This window comes from Medicago sativa, chromosome 8 (genome assembly GCF_051527215.1).
Source record: "Medicago sativa cultivar Bolivia chromosome 8, Bolivia_mono, whole genome shotgun sequence".
NCBI lineage: Eukaryota > Viridiplantae > Streptophyta > Magnoliopsida > Fabales > Fabaceae > Medicago > Medicago sativa.
The window spans coordinates 20,047,243-20,067,820 of NC_140756.1; the positions used below are offsets into that span (position 1 = coordinate 20,047,243).

The 20,578-nt window shown below is 32.9% G+C and overlaps 3 protein-coding genes across 3 annotated transcripts; all 3 read right to left on the reverse strand.

Moving 5' to 3' along the window:
* Positions 1 to 415: 415 nt before the first annotated feature.
* LOC146897651 (late embryogenesis abundant protein At1g64065-like) lies at positions 416 to 1,414 on the reverse strand. Its single transcript, XM_085734846.1, has one exon. The coding sequence runs from the start codon at positions 1,302 to 1,304 to the stop codon at positions 645 to 647; it is 660 nt and encodes a 219-aa protein (XP_085590972.1). The 5' UTR covers positions 1,305 to 1,414; the 3' UTR covers positions 416 to 644.
* A 3,915-nt stretch (positions 1,415 to 5,329) lies between these two features.
* On the reverse strand, positions 5,330 to 6,454 carry LOC146897652 (desiccation protectant protein Lea14 homolog). The gene is made up of 2 exons (XM_085735206.1): positions 6,174 to 6,454; positions 5,330 to 5,800 (listed from the first exon to the last, which is right to left on the reverse strand). Exons 1-2 carry the CDS (start codon positions 6,377 to 6,379, stop codon positions 5,545 to 5,547), a joined length of 462 nt encoding a protein of 153 aa, XP_085591332.1. The 5' UTR covers positions 6,380 to 6,454; the 3' UTR covers positions 5,330 to 5,544.
* Positions 6,455 to 7,477: 1,023 nt separating this feature from the next.
* LOC146897653 (uncharacterized) lies at positions 7,478 to 12,465 on the reverse strand. The gene is made up of 7 exons (XM_085734304.1): positions 12,316 to 12,465; positions 12,039 to 12,188; positions 10,120 to 10,185; positions 9,334 to 9,408; positions 8,581 to 8,710; positions 8,167 to 8,292; positions 7,478 to 7,930 (listed from the first exon to the last, which is right to left on the reverse strand). Exons 2-7 carry the CDS (start codon positions 12,185 to 12,187, stop codon positions 7,787 to 7,789), a joined length of 690 nt encoding a protein of 229 aa, XP_085590430.1. The 5' UTR covers position 12,188; positions 12,316 to 12,465; the 3' UTR covers positions 7,478 to 7,786.
* Between the last annotated feature and the right edge of the window lie 8,113 nt (positions 12,466 to 20,578).

Here is a 20,578-nt window from a genome sequence, read left to right on the forward strand (position 1 = left end):
GATACTTGCCTTTCTCAGTTAACAATTCATTGGTATCTAAAGACGGATTTTTAGACCTGGTTTGGTGAAACCGTGAAATTTTGCAGTTGTGAATTTTGTTTGTACCAAGCAGCGGCTACCCAGCTATAAGTGGCGTATGATTCTGTCTGTTTGCGTAAGAGTTGTGTTTCCTTTTGTATTTGTATTTGCAATAGGTTCATCCCTATTTCCCATAGCAAGTGTAATATGTATGGTACCCAGTGATATTTTCGTTAATGAATACCGTGAGTTACTTTCTTACGGGGTTACTTATGAAGTTGTTCATATTATTCCATTAACTAAGGAGTACACATGTTATCTTCGAACGTAACTGTGTATGACACATAGTGTTGATCATGAGGATCAAGAATCGTGTGACATAAGTAAAAAAAAATAATCAACTAAATATACTTGTATACTATGTTAAAATCGTATAAATAGGGTGCAGAAGTTTGACCAAGATAAATCTACACCCTGCCATCGTTATTTCACACACACAAATAAATCTATAGGTATATCTATGGCTAAGAATCTCTTAAAAAATATATAATAAATAAAATAAAGAATTCTACCATAGGTCCCAAAAAGAAGGACAACCCAACAACAAGAAAATCCAAATTCCATCTCTAAAGTTTCACCTTATGCGTGCATGTCATGTCCTGGATTCCTCTCTTTGAAATATTAATCGTCATAGTACAATTCATCTTCATCTCAACATGTTTCTTAATAAACAAAATCTTCACTCTCCCGGGAATTACGGAATAAGTGTTCATGACCATCTCCCCTTGAAGCACATCCCCCAACAAATTCGGACTAGAAACAAGGCGGTCCGCCATAGCATCAATCGTGACATTCAACCTTGTTGTCTTCTTTGCCTTCACAAGTCCCGGTGGTATTGTCGCGTCCGCGACCGTTATACCGCGGTAGTACACCGTTGTTGTGCTGTTTCCTAGCTTAATGGATGCTATATTATCATTCTTAATAGACATGTTCACTACCATGGTCATGTTGATCTTAACTTTAGGTGTTGGAATTTGAACAACGTTGACGTCAAAGTTTGTGAGTTGGATCTCATTTGTTGTTACTTTTGGATCTTTAACCTTAAAAACCGTGAATGCTAATATAACAATTACTATGACTAAAAGTAGTAGCAAAATTGCAGTTACACAACCACATAACTTGATTTTTCTTCTACGGTTCATGGTTTTAAGAGCTTTTTCTTCATCATCACTTCTTGGGTGGACTCTAACTGGAGCTAGAGGTCTTCCTTGATCGGTCTCTGCCATTGTTGTGGAAGGTATCAAAGGGAATAATATTAGTGAAGGAATAGTGTGTACAAATTTATGTTTAGATGCTTGATTTGTGGGGGTACTTTGAAATCGAATATGTTTGTACTTATATAAAAGAATTTTTGGGCTTGTTAGTATTTAATGTATGGACACGTTTTGATGAAGCTAATTGACTATAATTAATAAATCCAAAGAAAATGAAGATTCGGATATAAATGGGTGGGCCTGTGTGTCAAGCAAGACTTTAGAGCTGGTTTATATTGACTTTAGCTGGTGAATTTATTTCATCATTAAATGAACTGCTTGACTTTTACCTATATCTATACCACACACCAGGATTGCAATTCTACATTTTTAAATAAAAAAATACTTAAATTGCATTAGATTTTTAAATAAAAAAAATACTTAAATTGCATTAGAAAATTAGTTAAATATAAAATTATAATTATTGTGTCATGTAAATATAATTCATATACCAAAAAATTCTTGTTAATGTTTTTAAAGAGGTGCAACACAAGACTTCTTAGGAAGTCATCCATTCTAGTATTACTCTCAGCCAAATATGCTTAACTGCGAAGTTCTAATGGGATCTGATGCATTGGTGCTGGTATGATCGAACCTTTAACCTAGGGTGAAAATTTGAAGTGCAAGAAATTTGATATTTGGAGATGGAGATTCAAACTAACAATAATTTTTTTTAGCAAACAATATTACTTAGTGTGAGTTTCACAACTTGATTATTTGAAACAAATATATATATATATATATATATATATATATATATATATATAAAATGTTTTTTAAGTAAAATAAAAAGTGGATTAATTAATAAAAATGGACTAGAAGACAGACCTAACCCAATTAAACCATGCAAAAACGTTTAGACATCTCTAAAGAGAAATACTAACAGTCAAATTTGATATGAAACCGACCCTAAAGGATACTAAAAACCGTAAAACGCAACAATGAGGAACACCTACTAACACAACAAAGTGAACTTGGAATACGAACGTCAAACCAGCTTACAAAAAAGAGTTGTGAAAGCGGGATGAGCCGAACCGACAAAGAACAACTAGACAACAAACACACCAATTTGAGGAAAACTAATCACAACAAGTTGATTCTCAAAACCAGACAAACCCAAATCACAGGAAACATAACTCAGCCTAGAATTAAAAACTCCGAATAATTGCATTTTTAAAAGTGTCTTACTCCATCCGTTTCAAAATATAAGCAAAATTCACTTTTTAGGTTCATTCATTTAATGATGTATGTGGTCCATATTATGAACCACATACATCATTAAATGAATGAACCTAAAAAGTGAATTTTGCTTATATTTTGAAACGGAGGGAGTATGAGATATTGTTTCATTAAAAAATAAAATTTCTGTTACTTAGGGCGTACTTGAATTAAGAATAACACCAATAAATAAAAGTTAAATTTACTTATATTTACATTATCAATTATGAGTGAAAAAACCCCATCAAATATAAATAATGTTTTTTATGGGACAACCAAATATAAATAATTATTTTTTTTATACTTGTGATTGAAAGAACTATGTATAGAAAAAATTATGGTTTTCATATTCCATTTTTTCCTTCTGCCAAAAAATAATCCATTTTTTTTCCTCTCGGAGTGTGCAATAATATTTCATCTCCTCTAGACCATGTTTTATAAGTCCACAACGATGGACTATTAGCTAGCTAGGACCATTTCTTTCGAGTGAAATAGCGTATTTTATTTTTCACGTTATTAGTATATCATTAATTAACCACTTAATGGTTCTTACACTTCTAGAACGCGGTTGCCGTATTAATGAAAGTGTTTTTTTTAGGGGAAAGAAGTATGAATGAAAGTGTTAATTCCATTATAAAAAGGGAAATGTTAACCAGTGCCTCCGGGGCACTGGTTAAGGAAGCATGTATAGTAATATTACATTGGAACTTGTGAAGTCAACTCTTTAAAGATTTAAAAAGTGTTATTTTTAAACTAAAACTTTCTTTTTTTGGTTCCTTAACCAGTGCCCCGGGGGCACCGGTTAACACAACCCTTATAAAAATAGTGTTTTTTTATGAGGCTAAAATGGAATATATTACCAAATCAAAATGTTTTTCCTAGCACAAGGTGTATCAAGTAGAGCTGTCAAAATGGGTGGTCCGGCCCGGTCGGGCAACGGGCTTTTTATTGCCGGGCCAAAAAGTCCGGTTCGAATATGGGCTGGAAAATTGGGGCCCGGGCCCGGCCCTGCATGGGCTCCCGGGCTAACGGGCCGGCCCTGGCCCGTATCTTTTTTTTTTCCTTTCAAAAATCAAAAAATAATTTTATTAAAATAAATAGCATCACAAAGCATAAGAAACAATAAACAAAATAGTATGCATAAGTAAGAATGCAGTTTTTATTCAAAAAAAAAAGTACTGAAATACATGACCGATGTTCTGAAACCTTTTTGAATGCAATAGTACTATTTTCATTCACAGATTGTTTTTGTTTGTACTTGCTGAATTTGTGTATAACTTACATTGATGCAGCAATGCATTGGTTAAAACTTTTATTTGTTGATTTAGGTATCTTAAGTTGATGTAGGGAAGTTCATACTAATGTGATCACATCATTACAATTTTTGTTAAAATATGTATGGATAAAAATTGTATTTTCATATACACACAGACAAAAAAAAATTGTATTTTTTGGCGGGCTTGCGGGCCACCCGGAACCCTAACGGGCCAGCCCTAATGGGCTGCGGGCTTTTTCGGGCCGGGCTAAAAAGCCCTGAAAAAATTCGGGCTGCAATTATTCAGCCCAGGCCCTACATTTTATTCGGGCTTTCGGGCCGGCCCGTACGACCCGGCCCATTTTGACAGCTCTAGTATCAAGGAAGAACAAAAGTGTCGATACACAACAAAAAAAAGATATAACTATCAGCATATGCCCAACAAGGTAAACGGACTCAGCCACCAACCATGATAATTGAGGGAAAGAGAAGCAAATTTCACCTTCAACCACATGAATGTGAGTGACTTAAAAATAGTGTTTATATTGACGGTAAATCAAATTCGCATAAATAAAAGTATCAAGGTTTTAAAACACAGGGTATTACCGCAATAACGATGGTTACAAAACAGCATAGACAGAGGACGATGTCGTTATTGTCCGTTACAATGGTGGAAAGAAAAATCACATAAAAACGCCATTCGTAACACCATTACGGCCACGACAAGACATTAGGGCCACCATCGTTACAACTGCAAAAAGAGAACCAGATCTCGGTCATCACCTCCATCCCAAATATAAGTAATATATGACTTTTTGGTCAAATATACTTTCTTAATTTACGCAAAATGACCAAAATATCTTCACTCTATTGTTTGAATACCAATGAAAGTGTTAATGTATGACGATTTTGTAATTTCACGTGAATTAAAAAATATAATTAATTTATGTGAGGAAATTACAAATATTAATAAATCAAATGTCTCAATTTCACAAAACTTAATGAATTATAAGTGAAAGTAACAACATAAATTAATAATATCGATTAAGATTATATTTGAAATATGATAACTAATTTCATGTAAATTAAAAAATATAATTAATTTACGTGAGGAAATTACACATATTAATAAATCAAATGTCTCAATTTCACAAAACATAATGAATGTATAAGTGAAAGCTTACTACATAAATTAATAATATCGATTAAGATTATATGTGAAATATAATAACTAAATTATATTTGAGAAATAATAACTAACAATTTGAAGGAGAGCTTATTTTCCTCAATCAAAGGACTAACAATTTGAAAGAGGGTTTATATTTTCTCAATCAAAGGACACTAGAAGTTTAGAAAAAAGGAGTATATGAAAGTACCATTTTTCACTTAAAAGAAGAAGTATATGTCGATAAGTATGAAAGTCCCAACAATTTTTCACTTTCTATTTATTTCTTTGTGTAAAAAAATTTTATTATGATAATGAAAAGTAATCTATAGTAATAAGGATAATTCTTAACCAATAGAATTAAGGTTAATTCTTATTTTTTTTTTTCCATTTATTGTATATTCTTAATTACAAGTGGGAGTACATTGTTGTATAGTTTAGAGGCTTAGAGCATACACTCATATATAACAAAAGTAGAATCAAAGTAGAAAAGATACACTAGGCAGAAATTCACATAAAAGGAAACATAACGAGTGACAAAGTTATTTTTCTACTTAATATTCATTTCCCATCAACTAGGATGAGAACATGTTAGTAGGGCTTGGTAGCTTGACTTCTCCCTTTTGAGAAAGAGGAATGGTGAAGTTTCCAATAACAGGAAGGTCAATAACAAGTCCCAAATCCAATTGATAATCAATATCCCAATCAGCTCCAATGTCCCTTGCCAAGCTCATCAATATGCTATATGGTACCTTCACAGGTACATCCACCATTGTTGTGTCCTTTGCCTTCAAAGACCCTGGATCTGGTATTGTCCCTGATGCTATCTCCCTTCACCACCCAACAAAAAAAAAGTTAAGTTCAATAATGGAAAAATAGATCATTGACAAATAACATATTGATTCAATGATGATATTGATTATACACCGGATACGACGCGGACACTGCAACGTCGTTTAAAAAAAATTCACATAATTCAATGTAATTATAAATGTCGATGTTGTGTTGATGTCGGATACGACACGTGCCCTAATCTGAGAAGTGTTTGTGCTTCATAATAAAATATACAAGATTTATGTCCCATATACATTAAGTAATTGACATGTATATAAACTTGTTAACCATATAAATTAATGATAATTTTAATATATGATAAATTACATGTAAAAAATAACATAAGTGGATCTATCTATATAAGTAGTACCTGTTGGCACTTTTGAAAGAGTATTTGACCTCACAAATGGGGATTGGAGTTGAATAAGGATTATTGACAGAAACCTTAGCCAAATATTCAACATTGTTCATGCTCACTTTCTTGAAATCCACGTCAGTAACACTTGCCTCTGGCTTGGCCATATCACCAATTTTTTCAGACACAAAGTTCTTGGCTTTATTCACCAACTGCGACATTTTTCAAATGCTGATATGATAGTACAATGATTAGTGATTTTTTGTTGATGATGATGTTCTTTGTTGATGATGGTTAGAGAATAATGTAAGAACTCATGGATTTATAGTGACAGGTCCTATGTTCTTGGTATAACGCTTGTCACCATACGATGTTTCTATTCTTGACACGTGTGTGTGATATGTCGTTGTCTTGTTTGCTACTGACACGTGATGATATACGTGACCTCCTCTTACAAGGAAAGGATGATAGGTTTAGATTAGAATGTTGATCACAATCACAAACGGTGCTATGAATTCTCTATGGTGAATCATTGATATTTTAGTAAAAACTATATTTTAAAACTTGTTTGACATTATTGGTCTTTGAAGTTTTGACAAAGTCAATGCTCATTCAACCGTGCAATGTTTATTGTTTGTTTGGTATTTAGTGGATTTGCCATAATCACGGTAACCATTGTCATTTTACTCAAGTTGAAGCTGCATTTTGTAGTTAGTACCTTGAAAAAACTTAAGAGGTTCCATAATGATGGGAGAGCTTTGTATTCGTGACTCCGCCTTAGCCATAATTCATAATTGAAAAAACGAGCGCCATAGAAATACATGTCATTCAACTAAAGAAAAATACATGTCATTCAACTAAAGAAAGATAATGTTAGCCGAAATGAACACTAAATACTTTTCAAGAAATCTCCTCTAAATCATTAGTATGGCTATCGAAATCATGAACAAACAATATAGTCTATCAAGTGCCCTTAAGTCAATTTTAAACTTAACTAAATTACAGTTATTTTTTATTGATTCACTACTTGTGCAAATACGAGTAATAATATTTTCAATAAAATAAGTGTAAAAATTTGGTTAAATTTTCCATTAAAAAAAAGTAATTGGTTAAGTTTAATTTAAATCAAATCAAACAAAAAATAAATATTGCACGAGCTAACAAGTTCCACATTGCTAAAAAAATTGGTTAAGTTTAAAATAAATCTATTGATATATTTTTAATCAAGTTTTTACAGTTCACACTAAATTAATTTGACAATCGAAATCACCATTTCCTTTCAAAAATGTTTTAAATAAAAAAGCAGGAGAAAGTGTTACTTTGGACACCAGAACAAGACTAGTTGGTGAGCTAATAAGATAGATATCCATGGACAACAACTACAAAATTGGGAAACATATTCTCAACATCATAATCACCATGGTAACTTGTTATTACAGCACAAACTACGACCAAAATACAGCTGACAAGTAGAAATAAGTTTCTAAATAATGGCCTCAAACTGAGATGTGAAATCTAATTTTAATTCAACACCTTTTGTTGATCCCAGAAACTGTTACATTCATCTTTCAAAATTCAATGAACTAATTGGTAATAGTTTTTGATTAAACAACCCGTCTCCACTGTCATCAGCTAATGATCATTTTGTTTAAAAACTCAGCTTGCTCAGGAAAATACTCCATCAATTCATCCTTAGTCACCCAAACAAAGTCCTCGCATTTGCCAATGTCGAACTTGTTTTTAGCAATTACTTGTGATTTGAAGAAGAATTTCTGACAGAAGATTTGAGCAAAGGAAAGAATGAGCAAGTATAATGAATTTCCACAGAGAAATAAATCAGAAGTATTGAAAAGGCTAGTTTCGGAATTATGTTGTACAACCAAACAAAGCAAAGGCCTACAGAGTCATTTTCAGAAAATGCTAACACATACCGATAGAAATAACATATTGGAAGATGTCAACCTTCCAATAGTAGATTGAAGTACCACAAAATTTCCCATAAACATACCTTAAAAGATGTTGATCCTGTCTGCTCTTCTTTTGGCTGAACAACCGTATGGGCCATCGGAGCATTTCCGACAAAATATGTATTAGAAAGATCTCCTAAGACTGATTTCAAGGCAGATTCTGCACACTACAAAAAAAAAAAAATTAAAGTTACGAGTGAAAACAAGATATCAATGTTGTCAATTGCAGATAACAGAAATTAGTGGTTTTTCAAATTCCACCATGCAAAAGTGCTATAGCACCACTATAACAACTATTTGACGACATTTTGTACTAAATGTAGCTCAAAACAATATCGATTTATTCAAATTCTGCTGTGCTAAAGTGCCATAGGTATATTGTCGCTAAGGCCGCTATTTAACAACGCTGGAAGATATATGAAATAAGAAGGGGAAAACCACATAAGAATGTTCACCTTACGCATAGTTTCCTCTGATTCATATACTTTTTCTGGAAAATGCCACACAGGCTTTCCACTTGGAGCCCCATAAGCATCACCAAAGAGAAGAAGGTAAAGTCTTCTGTCAAGAGCCCTTTGTAGTGACCTAAAGAGACAAGTAGCAAGAGACTATTCAACCACACAGCAATAATCTCTGAAGACAAACTTCAGTTCTTTAAAAAATTAGCAATGATAAAGCAAATGGCCTGATTAAGTTTTCATGTCTCTCATTCAAAATAATATTAGCTTTGACTCTATTATTATCTAAGAAACAGGAGAGCATTGGCCTATCTTGTCCTCACATTGATATATTTCTCAGTTACAACTAACAATAACAGTATAGCATTATTAATTAAAGACTGAACGTGCACTAACATTACAACTTAAATATCTGATGACAAGCTTGCATCAACATTATTTAATCACCAATATTTCAAAGCTAAAACACGATCAAAAAATAATAAAGGTAAGTGCATAATAAACAAACTAAATATTCCTTGCATAAGAACATCTGTAGTAAAAGTGTAAAACCACACCAAAGAAAAAGGACATTTGCTCGCTCCAAAGGAAGATGAGGACAACATAAGAAATCAAGTTAATAATTCATTGGAGAAATCATAAACAGCTGTTATATCTATCATTTATTCTACTTCATATATTCCAGAAATTGAAATGAAACATTTTCTTATGGTAAATTACAAATGATCAGTCTGCTAAATTGGTGCATACCTTCGATCATTTTGTTTGTCTGCTTCGGTGATTCGCGGTGCTGGCACATAGTCAATCTGATAATCACCTTTCCCCCTGGAAAGTAAACAATTTTTATGATAGTAGATGAAAAGAAGGATCTATCGGTATTTGAGAGGATATAGACAAAAGCTTGGACACTCTCCTATGAACACACACTCATTTGATAGGCTACGTCACTCTTTATAAACTATCAGTTACTTGTTTACGGGCTAAACAAGTTGAGTAATTTTTTTTTTTCTTTCAAAAAAGTTGAGTAATTTTTTTAAGTGGTTTTTAACACTTCTTTTTCTAAAAAAAAACTAGTCATGTTTCAATCTTTTTTGTAGGTCAAACATCAACCATCAAAACCTTCATCCAGCGATAGCAACACTACCACAGTACTCACCCTCCACTTCCCGAATACCTGCCATAACCATCAAAACCTCCATCTAAACCACCATCACCATCCTTCAACTATCCAGCCAACACCTCTTCCTCATCTTTACAGCCATCAACCCATAAACAAAAAAATATAAAAGTAAAAACTAACAATTAAAAAACTAATAAACTTGAATAGCCGGTAGCCAAAAATAGAGCAGAAACGTGGTCCAATACATGCGCGTGTGTTCACAAGAGAGTGTTTGTTTGTTAGTAGCATTTCTCATCGGTATTTTGCCATTTCTGTCATCACTTAAACAGATCATCTCAAGATACCTCTCTTTTAGATGAATCAATTCTAAATAACCATTTTTTTTTTAATATAGAGCTACTCTTGAGTACCCATACCTTGCATCGGATCTGTCTAGAAATTCATCGGGATATCTGCGTTGATATTGTTGCCGCCATCGAAACCTAGCCATTGAAACCCCATAAAAAATGTAGTTATAAAACAAGAACAGCTACAATATCAGTAAGAAGTACAAAAAACAACAGAAGAGAAGAAAATAATAACAACGTTTGCTAAAGCAGCTTCAAGTTTACTAAACAAACCATAGCACAATTACCAACCATGTAATATTAACAGCAAACCCTTATGTTTCAAACATTAACCTCATTTTTTCCATCTTAAAAGAGAAAAGAGAGAAAACGTTAATATTTCACATCATGTGGACAAACCAAAAGACAAGTTTCCTTATTTTCTCTTAGTATGAAGAGGTGTAAATTAAGGTATTCAGCTTTAACTTGCTTGGCAATATGTAAAAATATGAGTAAGGGGGATATGCACGGCCAGTGTAAACTATTTTTACACTGAAGCCCAATGAGTTCTTATTAGATGTCGGTTTAAAACTAATTTAGGGTTTAACGTTTAGACCAACCGTAAATCCCCTGATATTTAAAATATATAAGAATTCACAAATAACAATAGGTTCTAATCAGTGACGGATCCAGGATTTCTGAATAGTGGGGGCACCATATATAAAATTATCCTCTGCCATTTTTTATATTATGTAAATTTTGAATGATTTCTCATTTTCAATATCAATAAAAATATCTTTTAACTGGTCATCTCTCACACGATTTCACATTTGATTCTTGATAATATGAATATTATCAAGAAAGAATTTGAGATATATGATGATATGTGTGGGCTAAGAGAGAAATAATTTCTGATAAGTGTGGGCCATATGGTCAAAATGTCAACTATTGGTACATTATACTACTAAAAAGAAGTGCTTCTAAAAATTTTGTGTCGGCACAAGCCCACACTTGTACCAACATGCATCCGTCCCTGGTTCTAATAAGATACTTCATCCTCCACCTAGAAGTTTGCCAAACCAACAAATTCATAAAAAATTGAGTCCAAATTCAACATTCAGTATGCATTCCTGTCATTTTCTATTGCCCCCAACTGCAGCAGACCTTTTTCCTTAAAATTTGTATTAATTTATTACGGCATGAGTAGACAAACTGGTCCTCAAAATTGTGAGCATTGGTCAAAATAGTCTTTGTATTTTACAAATTGGCAATACATCCTGAAATTGTATTAGCAACAACAACAATCAAGCCTTTTCCGACTAGGTGGGTCCGGCTACATAGATCAACTTACGCCATAATGTTCTATCATAAACCATATTTTGGTCCAATTCATTAATCTCCAAATCTTTCCTAAATGCCCTCTGCCTCAAGGGATTTGACTATCCTTCATTTAATCTACTCTCCATACTACAAAATCTATAGGTTTTTTCTCTAAATGCCAAAACCACCTAAGCCTATTTTCCACCATCTTTTCTACTATAGGTGCTATCCCAACTCTCTAATATTTTCATTTCTAATCCTATCGTATCTAGTCTTACCACACGTCCAACGCAACATCCTCGTCTCCACTACATTGATTTTATTCTCATGTTGGTTCTTCACCGCCCAACACTCAGTTCCATACAACATCGCCGATCTTACAACTATTCGATAAAATTTCCCCTCCAACATGAGTGGTACTTTTGTATCACATAAAACACCAGCGCCTCGTCTCCATTTCAACCACCATAATCATTTTGATCAACGTTCACAATTTCAATCATCAATTTGTCTATTCACTCGTTTCTTACATGACTACTAATCCAAAACTAAATTAAACGTGAAACTTAAATCCATTTTACTTTGATGCTTTATTAACCAATTCAAACCCAAGCAGAGCATAGTAATAAAATTGATAAAAATGAAACAAAAACAAAAGAAGAAGAAGAAGAAGAAGAAGAAGAACATACGAGAATTCTTGAAAAGCATAAACAATAGGGTCAATTTTGGGAATAACCACAGGCAATCTCTCAAACAGCACAGAGGCAACAATTTTGTCAGAACTCGTACTGAATCCTCGTCTCGACAAGAGTGGCCGAACCAATGACGTCATCTTCATCCTGAACAAATTCAAAAACATCACAAACACATACAAGATTTAAACAATGTTTATTAATTTCCGTGATTTTGTTCCTATTTTCGCGAGGTTTGTTTAGTGTTAAGAAAATATAGGTTTCTGAATCATACCTGGAAGAGGAAGAGTGTGTGTCGCCGAAAATGTGCAGAAATGAGGTAGATAGTAGTGTAGAGCGACTACAGTGAAGGGAAGTAGAGAATGCACCCAAAGGAAAAAGAGAAAACAGAAAAGGGTTTACACTACATCAACGACTCTTGTTTGGTAAAAAAAAAAAAAATAGGATTTAATTTTGAAAAGGGTAGAGAAAGAAAAATTATTATTAATAATGATGACATATTTTTTTAACTAAAAAATTGATTCATTCATTCAAATTGATAGAAAATACATCGAATATTATAAGTTCAAAATCGCTTAAATTGAACGTGATGAATATGCGAACAAACTCACAACATTCAGATTAATAGCATACAACGACAAAATGCCTATAATTATGACAAACTTACAAATATAACAAAATGAAAGTGTCATGAATAGTCATGTCTACTCGATATTTATTTGTCAATATGCATTGAACGAACATCGCAATGATACAGGAACGAAAAATAATGCTACACTAAGACAACAAAATGAAAAATTAAATATACGTGGAAATCATTTATTTAAACAGAAAGAATGAGAAAAATGATATAGAGAGGTGATTTTGGACCAAAAAATTGACCTTAAACCACCATCTTTGGCGGAATAAGAAAAGTAGGGGTGAATGGAGGTGGCTAGGTTTAGGACATTAAAAGATGTTTTCCATTTTTTTTAACGACAATTATTAGTAACTAGCTAGTTGTTAGATTAATATTTATTCATTCATAAGAGTTTGAATCAAGATCTCCAACTTTTTATTCTTAGCTTAAACATATACCCAATCTCCCATTAGGCATTTCACAATTATCTTGTATGTTATTTAAACTTCTTTTAAGGTTACAAAATGAAACTCATTGAGTTGATGGTACTCGACACAATATGAGATTTAATTGGTATGCACTAATTTATTTATTTTTGCAATATCGATCAATTAAAATTATTGAATTATTAAAAATGTTTGACTTAAATTAAAATTATCTTTGAAGTTACATATAAGATTGACTTTGATTTATTCTAAACAAAAAAAAAACAAGATTGATTGTGGTTGTTTCACAGTGCAAAAATTAGTTGTTATGTATTTTTATTTTTATGATTGAAATATTTTCAAAAAGGAAAATGATATTTATCGCGATAGAACCGCTCACGAGAGTATCTCAAACACACAAACTTGTATTTGCAGTGGGGCCTTTCACTCCCATCAACATGTATCAAGTCAAAGGGCAAACAATTCAATGGTTGTAATTCTTTCGCAATGTTCTCGTGAATAATTTCGTCGCTATAAATAGCATCCCTCTTTCAAAAATTGTTTAATTAGAGTACCCTAACCATATAAGATCTCTTTACACTTTAAACTGTTAACTAATTAAAACACTCTTTGACACACATCAACTAAGCGTTGAAAATAAAAAAAAAATCAAATAAAATCTTGACCAATAACTGCCTCCTTCCCACCTTTCTTATTGTAAGGTTTTTTTTTTTTGTAGTGTCTCTTAGTTTCCATCTTCAATACACTATTGCTCCTTTCACCCTTTCAATTTTCAAACCTAATTTTCATGGTGGTTGAATGATAGAACATGGCGAGCTTCTCAATTCGATTTACATGATCAGCTTCTTCTTTCACTTATTTAAATAGAATCTTCACTAAAGCTTCATCTTGCTCCCTTCCATTCTTTGCATGGTTCACCTCTCTTTTCTACTCCTCCGTGCATTTCCTTCCCGCGATTGATATCGTCGATTTTGTCTTCCGATTCTAGTGATTCCATTTCATCCTCAAAAGAAGAGGTGATACCATCCTCGCTCTGCTCATCGTCACTTCTCATATTCACGTTCTATATCTATAGCATTCTCGACGATGGATTCCTTCAAAGCTACAAACCCTAACTTTCTGTGTATGATTTTTTCAATTCAAGGCTTTGTAGACTTATATACAAAGAAGCACTTGGATTTAATTCTTGTGCGTATGTATTGATTTCTACATCAAAATAAATAACAATTGTGGCCTAGACTTTGACAAAGAACGGTAGGCAAAGTAATCAAATTTGATAACTATTACATGTTTATAGCATGTTGAGTAAAAGTAGTTATTTTTTTGGCTCTATTAGTCCAATATCCTTTGTTTCCAACTTTACCGGTGCAACCTCAATTTTACTAGAATGCAAAATAGTGTTGGGATTGTTTGTGTCATATCATGGAAGATTCCACCATGGCTAGTTTCCATGATGCACTTGAAACTGCTCATGAGACTCTCATCAACCTAAGTTTAACGCCACTTTACACATTAAAAATCACTCTTTGAGACACATCACCTAAATGTTAAAAATAGAAAAAATCATTTGAAAAACAATCCTCATCAAAGGGAATCTGTGTATATTGGATGGAGGAGACCTTCAAATGGTTGGGTGAAACTCAATTGTGATGGAGCGTGCAAAGGTAAAGGGGAGCTTGCCGGGTGTGGCGGTATTTTACGTCAATCTGATGGAAGATGGATCAAGGGATTTAGTCGCAAAATTGGAGCTTGTGATGCTCTGCATGCTGAGATGTGGGGTCTTTATCTAGGGCTTGATATGGCTTGGAGTGAGGGTTTATCTCACGTGATTATTGAGAGTGATTCAAAAGTGCTTATTGATATGGTTACTAACAACTGCAAGATCAATGGAACCATCCCTTCTCTGGTTCGACGTATTCAGGAGATCCTTCAGCGAGATTGGCATACTCAGGTTATTCACACTTGGCGGGAAGGCAACAGATGTGCTGACTGGCTGGCAAATTTTAGCCTATCCTTGGATTCTTGGAATTTGGTTGTTTTGGAGTCTCCACCTAATGGACTTCAAAGACTCATTTATGATGATATTTCTGGGGCTTGCATGCCTAGAAATCTGCGTGTAATTTAGTTTTCTTCCTCTTTCTTTTGGGCCTTAGGCCCTCTTTTGTACCAAAAAAAAAAAAGAAAAAAGAAAAAATCAAATAAAATTTTAACTAATAACTGCCTTCTTAAAAAAAGACTAATAACCGTCTTCTTTTCACGTTTCTTATTTTACGGTTTTGATGGTATCTCTTTTCCATCTTCAATACGCTATTGCTCCTTTCACCCTTTCAAACCTAGTTTTCATGTACAAAGTGGCTTTAATGTGATTTAAATGTTGATACCTAATGGAACATGCAAGTTGTTAGAAGAAAAAACACTTTAGATTCAGACAAATTAATTTTTTGAGATCATAACCACGATTTTTAGGTGTTCAAAGACACAGATGCGTATCCGGTATCCATTAATCATCCAAATCATATTCCTGTATGTTGGAGAAAAAAGTTGGAAACACTATCAAGGATAATTTCCTAGGCTGTGTTTATGTTTTTCCACATCTATAGAATTTTCCTTGAAATTTCCTATAACAGTGTTCTAAACCTATGTTGAATAATAAAATTGAATTTCATGTCTATATTCCTTCGTTCCTCGTTTCTTATTTCCTTTATTCCTGGAATGCAAATTCTTAAACATAAAGAATCTACAACATATTTTTTTTGAAAGAAGAATCTACAACATATGTCAGCAACAAATGTTTACTATATTGTCGAATAAAAATATGATACCAAACTTTCATTTCCTTGCATATTTGTACACAATTACACTCTCTCAACTCATAATTAAAGCCCAATTATACATACTTGAGGATTGAAAGGAGTATTTTAGATCTATAATTGTTGGTGTATTGAAAGGAGTTGTTTTGGTTATGGTGGCATTAAGTGGATGGTCTAATTATGGCATTGAGTGGAAAAAATTATGAGGTGTCAAATTTATGTATTGTCTGCTTTTTCTTTTTCTTTTTTAAAGAAAATTTATGTGTTGTCTGTTGTTGGGTAATGGTGTTGAATCAACATGACATTTTATCTTTAAAATTGTTGTTGGATCTTGTGTTGGAGGTCTGCTGCAATAACTTGACCAAGAAGATGATGAAGATGAATACGATGAAGTGTGCACATAAATTCCAAAGATACAGTAGATCTTGATTGTTGGGAAGAGGCTGCTGCACTTGAAACCTGAAAAGTTTAATAGTTATGCATGTAAACTCAAAGTGTATAGGGTTGTCATACTAACCTTTAGGTTCGATTCGCCCCCACCAATAACTGTATATTGGATGCAATAAGGAATGACCGGCGAATCCCCTTCAAGATACTATGAGTTCCTTGACGTGTATTGCACAACCACACCAAGCGTATCTCCTAACAGTATTTTACAGATTTATGGTTCCAGCAATTCACTCATGCATTAAAGAATTGATGAATGATTTAGAGTACGAGAATGATGAAGAATTATGTTGTTAATGTAACAAAATTCTGTCCAAAATTGTGTGTTGTAGTGTGTCCAACTAATGCCCAAATGCCAAACATTTATAGTGCATTATATGACTCTTCACATGAGAGACAACACCCCTTTGGCTTGAATCAATGCTATGGTTCATTAAGCACCCCTTTGCCAAAGATTATGATCATATACACTTGAATCAATGCTATGGTTCATTAAGCACCCCACCCTTTTGCCAAAGGTTATAACCATATACACTTGAATTAATGTAATGGTTCATTATCTATAATAAATAATAATGTTCCAATGTATATGAATGGTTCCCATGAAGAGTTATAATTTTTGGTTCTAAAGTGATTCCATTATTTTGGAAATCACCAACAATCCCCCACCATTTTCAAAATACTAAATCACATAAATCCGGAAATTCCATGCCTTCAGATAATGGTATCTCACGATTTGAACCATTACTTAGTAAGTTAAGTTTTCGCTCATTCCCAAATAGTATGGTAGGTGATAGACGTTTGGCAAGTGCACCAAATACTATCGAAGTAGTAAAAATATCGATCCCACGAGGACTGTTTTTAACTTCAATAATTCAATTGCGTTAGTAAAATAGGATGTGTAAAGGTTATTTTGTTTTGCCACTAGGCAGTAGATTGGTTTGATTTTATGAAATCAAATAACAGAAAATAAAGTTTGATTAAGAAAATATGGAGAGAGATGAGATCAGGTCTATCGAATCCTCTATGTTTCCCCTAATTGGTATACTGCACATATTCTTATGAATGATTCTCTAGCTTTACGATAGTTAACAAAATAGCCCTAATCAATCCCTTGAGTTAGGACCCTCTTCTTGCACTACAGCCCCTAATTCCTTAGGTGGTCTAATAATCCTTGAAGGTTTAAGCACGTTAACCTAATATCACTAACAAACGATTATCTATCCCTAGACTAACCCTGTTTATTAGATCAATTCAATTCGGTCTAAGTTGAAAGCTATGGTCAGTAGTCATTCAATCTCACTAGGTTTATATGTGATCAAGATATAAATAACAATAATAAAAATCGAATTGAATAAATACTAGATTGTCATTCATAATAAATAGAGTTTCACAGCAACATAAATCAATTAGGGTTACATAGATTCATCTCTGACCTAATCTCTGAGAGATTTAGCTACTCATAATTGAGTTTACAAATAGCATAATCAATGAAAGAATTAAAACATACATAAACTGTGTTAGAGATGATGAAATCCTCTCCTCTGCAGCCTTCTAGGTGTTAAAATCGCACTTTAGCTCTCCAAAATCGTAATTCTAATGTTTGAGAGTGACTTCAGCTTAAATAGGCAAGTCTGCTGCGCCCAGAATCGTACCACGATGACAATAATTGTACCACGATTTGTCCATTAAACCCTAATTTCCTTCCAGATCCTTCTTGAAATCGTATCACGCCTGGTAGAATCGTACTGCGATTTGGCTTCTTCAAAAACATGCGTTCTGGCTTCAAGAAATCGTAATGCGATGGTGAAAATCGCAGTACGATTGACAGCTTCCAGTTCTTCAAAATTTATTGCTTTTAACACCTCCTGGATACTTTATATTGCTTAGAACTCTATCAAAATGTCAAAATAAGTCCTAAAAATTACGTAATGACAGCATGTCATCAGTAGGCAAGCTTTGAACCAACTATTCATTAGAACAAGTGTGCATAACTTACACATAGAATCTCGGTACCATTGATAAAGAGACTTGTAAGATGACACATTAAGAAGGCCTTGTGTCATATATCCCTTTTCATGAGAATTTAAGAGTCAAACCCTTGAACTCCGTGAAGCGGCCAAACTTCATTCTCACATAGGTAGACTATATCAAAAATGCCCCATAAGTATGCATTCCAGCAAATATATGCTATATGTCCATTAAGAGGAAAACATCATCCTACCATTTTTCTTCTTATGGTCCAAGTACTTTTGCCCTTTGGGATGTATCTATTGTCAAGTACTTCAATCACTCTAATAGTGTACTTTCACCATTGAACCCAAGACTTGATGCTACTCAAGTGTGGGTTGAGTTTCCACCATTGGTGATCAATTAGATTTGAGTTTGTACCACATCCCTAATAATGTCTTCAATGTATTCAACATCATTTCCAAAGACATCATTCCTTGTCAATCATTTCGTCAAATAATTGCAAAATTTTCTTTTAACTTTTATAGACTTTGAATATTCAATTCTTCACATAGATTTTTAATTATCATAGCTATGTCTATGGATCAACTTATATACTCTTGATAGTATTTACTAACTATCATCAAACCATGACACTTTTGTCAATTGAGTATATTGTAATAATACACAAACTTTTATGTCATTACACCTTTGCTATAAAAATATTTAACATGCATTTCAATTCCAACTTCAACTTTTCCTTTATATCTAATCAAGATATATCATACATTGAAGGCATTAAACATACATAGCAAAATAAAACTTGATCATAAAAGAATGTCATAACCAAACTTCAAAAGATGGGATTAAACATGCAAGTCATATACTCCACATAAAATTAAATATAACACAAATATTTTGATTTTAGTTATCATATAACTAATACATATATCATAAATTCATTGTGTTAAATTCAAGTTTATGTTCAAATATGTTCAATGCTAAATTTCAATAAACAATGACATAGAAAAATAAACAATGAACTAAAATCATTAATATTTTCTATGACTTTCTTCCATGAACATATATCAACTTACAATAATTCAAAACATACCCAAATTATTTTAATATCATGATAAACAGAAATTAACCATTACTTTTCATATTATCATGTACATATAATATCAACACAATATTAATGATAATAATTTCTTACACAAAGTAAATAATATCATTAAAGCAACCACTTGATATTTTGACAATTTATCTACACTACTTTCATAAATAAAATAGTGTTTAAACATTCTTAACATCAAAATTCATATACTTGAACAATTTCTAAATCATGTATATATATGTCACCCATGTTAAATCTAACATATTCATATTTACTTAGATACTATACACATGCATTTAGAACACCAAATATTTCATAATAGGTAATCACTTATATGCACATTATCTCATGTTCAAATTAACATCAAACAGATTTCAAATGATAAATTTCATACATATCAAAATTTATCATGCATATATTATCTACAACCACATGTAAATTTAACATAAACACATCACATATGAAATATTTATCCATAAATTTCCACAACATATGTTCATAAAAGGAATTTGTTTACCATTTACCGTAGTCATGGCTTTCATCTCTCCCAAAATTGCAGCCATTAATCACAAGTAAATCATAAATCGAACCTAAAGATTGTTGAATCTTGTGTTGGGGGTCTGCTGCAATAACTTGACCAAGAAGATGATGAAGATGAATACGATGAAGTGTGCACATAAATTCCAAAGATTGTTGTATATCTTGATTGTTGGGAAGAGGATGCTGCACTTGAAACCTGAAAAGTTTAATAATTATGCATGTAAACTCAAAGCGTATGTGGTTGCCATACTAACCTTTAGGTTCGATTCGCCCCACCAATAACTGTATATTGGATGCAACAAGGAATGACCGGCGAATCCTCTTCAGGATACTATGAGTTCCTTGACGTGTATTGCACAACCACACCAAGCATATCTCCTAACAATATTTTACAAATTTATGGTTCCAGCAATTCGCTCATGCATTAGAGAATTGATGAATGATTTAGAGTAAGAGAATGATGAAGAATTATGTTGTTAATGTAACAGAATCATGTCCAAAATTTTGTGTTGTAGTGTGTCCAACTAATGCCCAAATGCCAAACATTTATAGTGCATTATATGACTCTTCACATGAGAGACAACACCCCTTTGGCTTGAATCAATGCT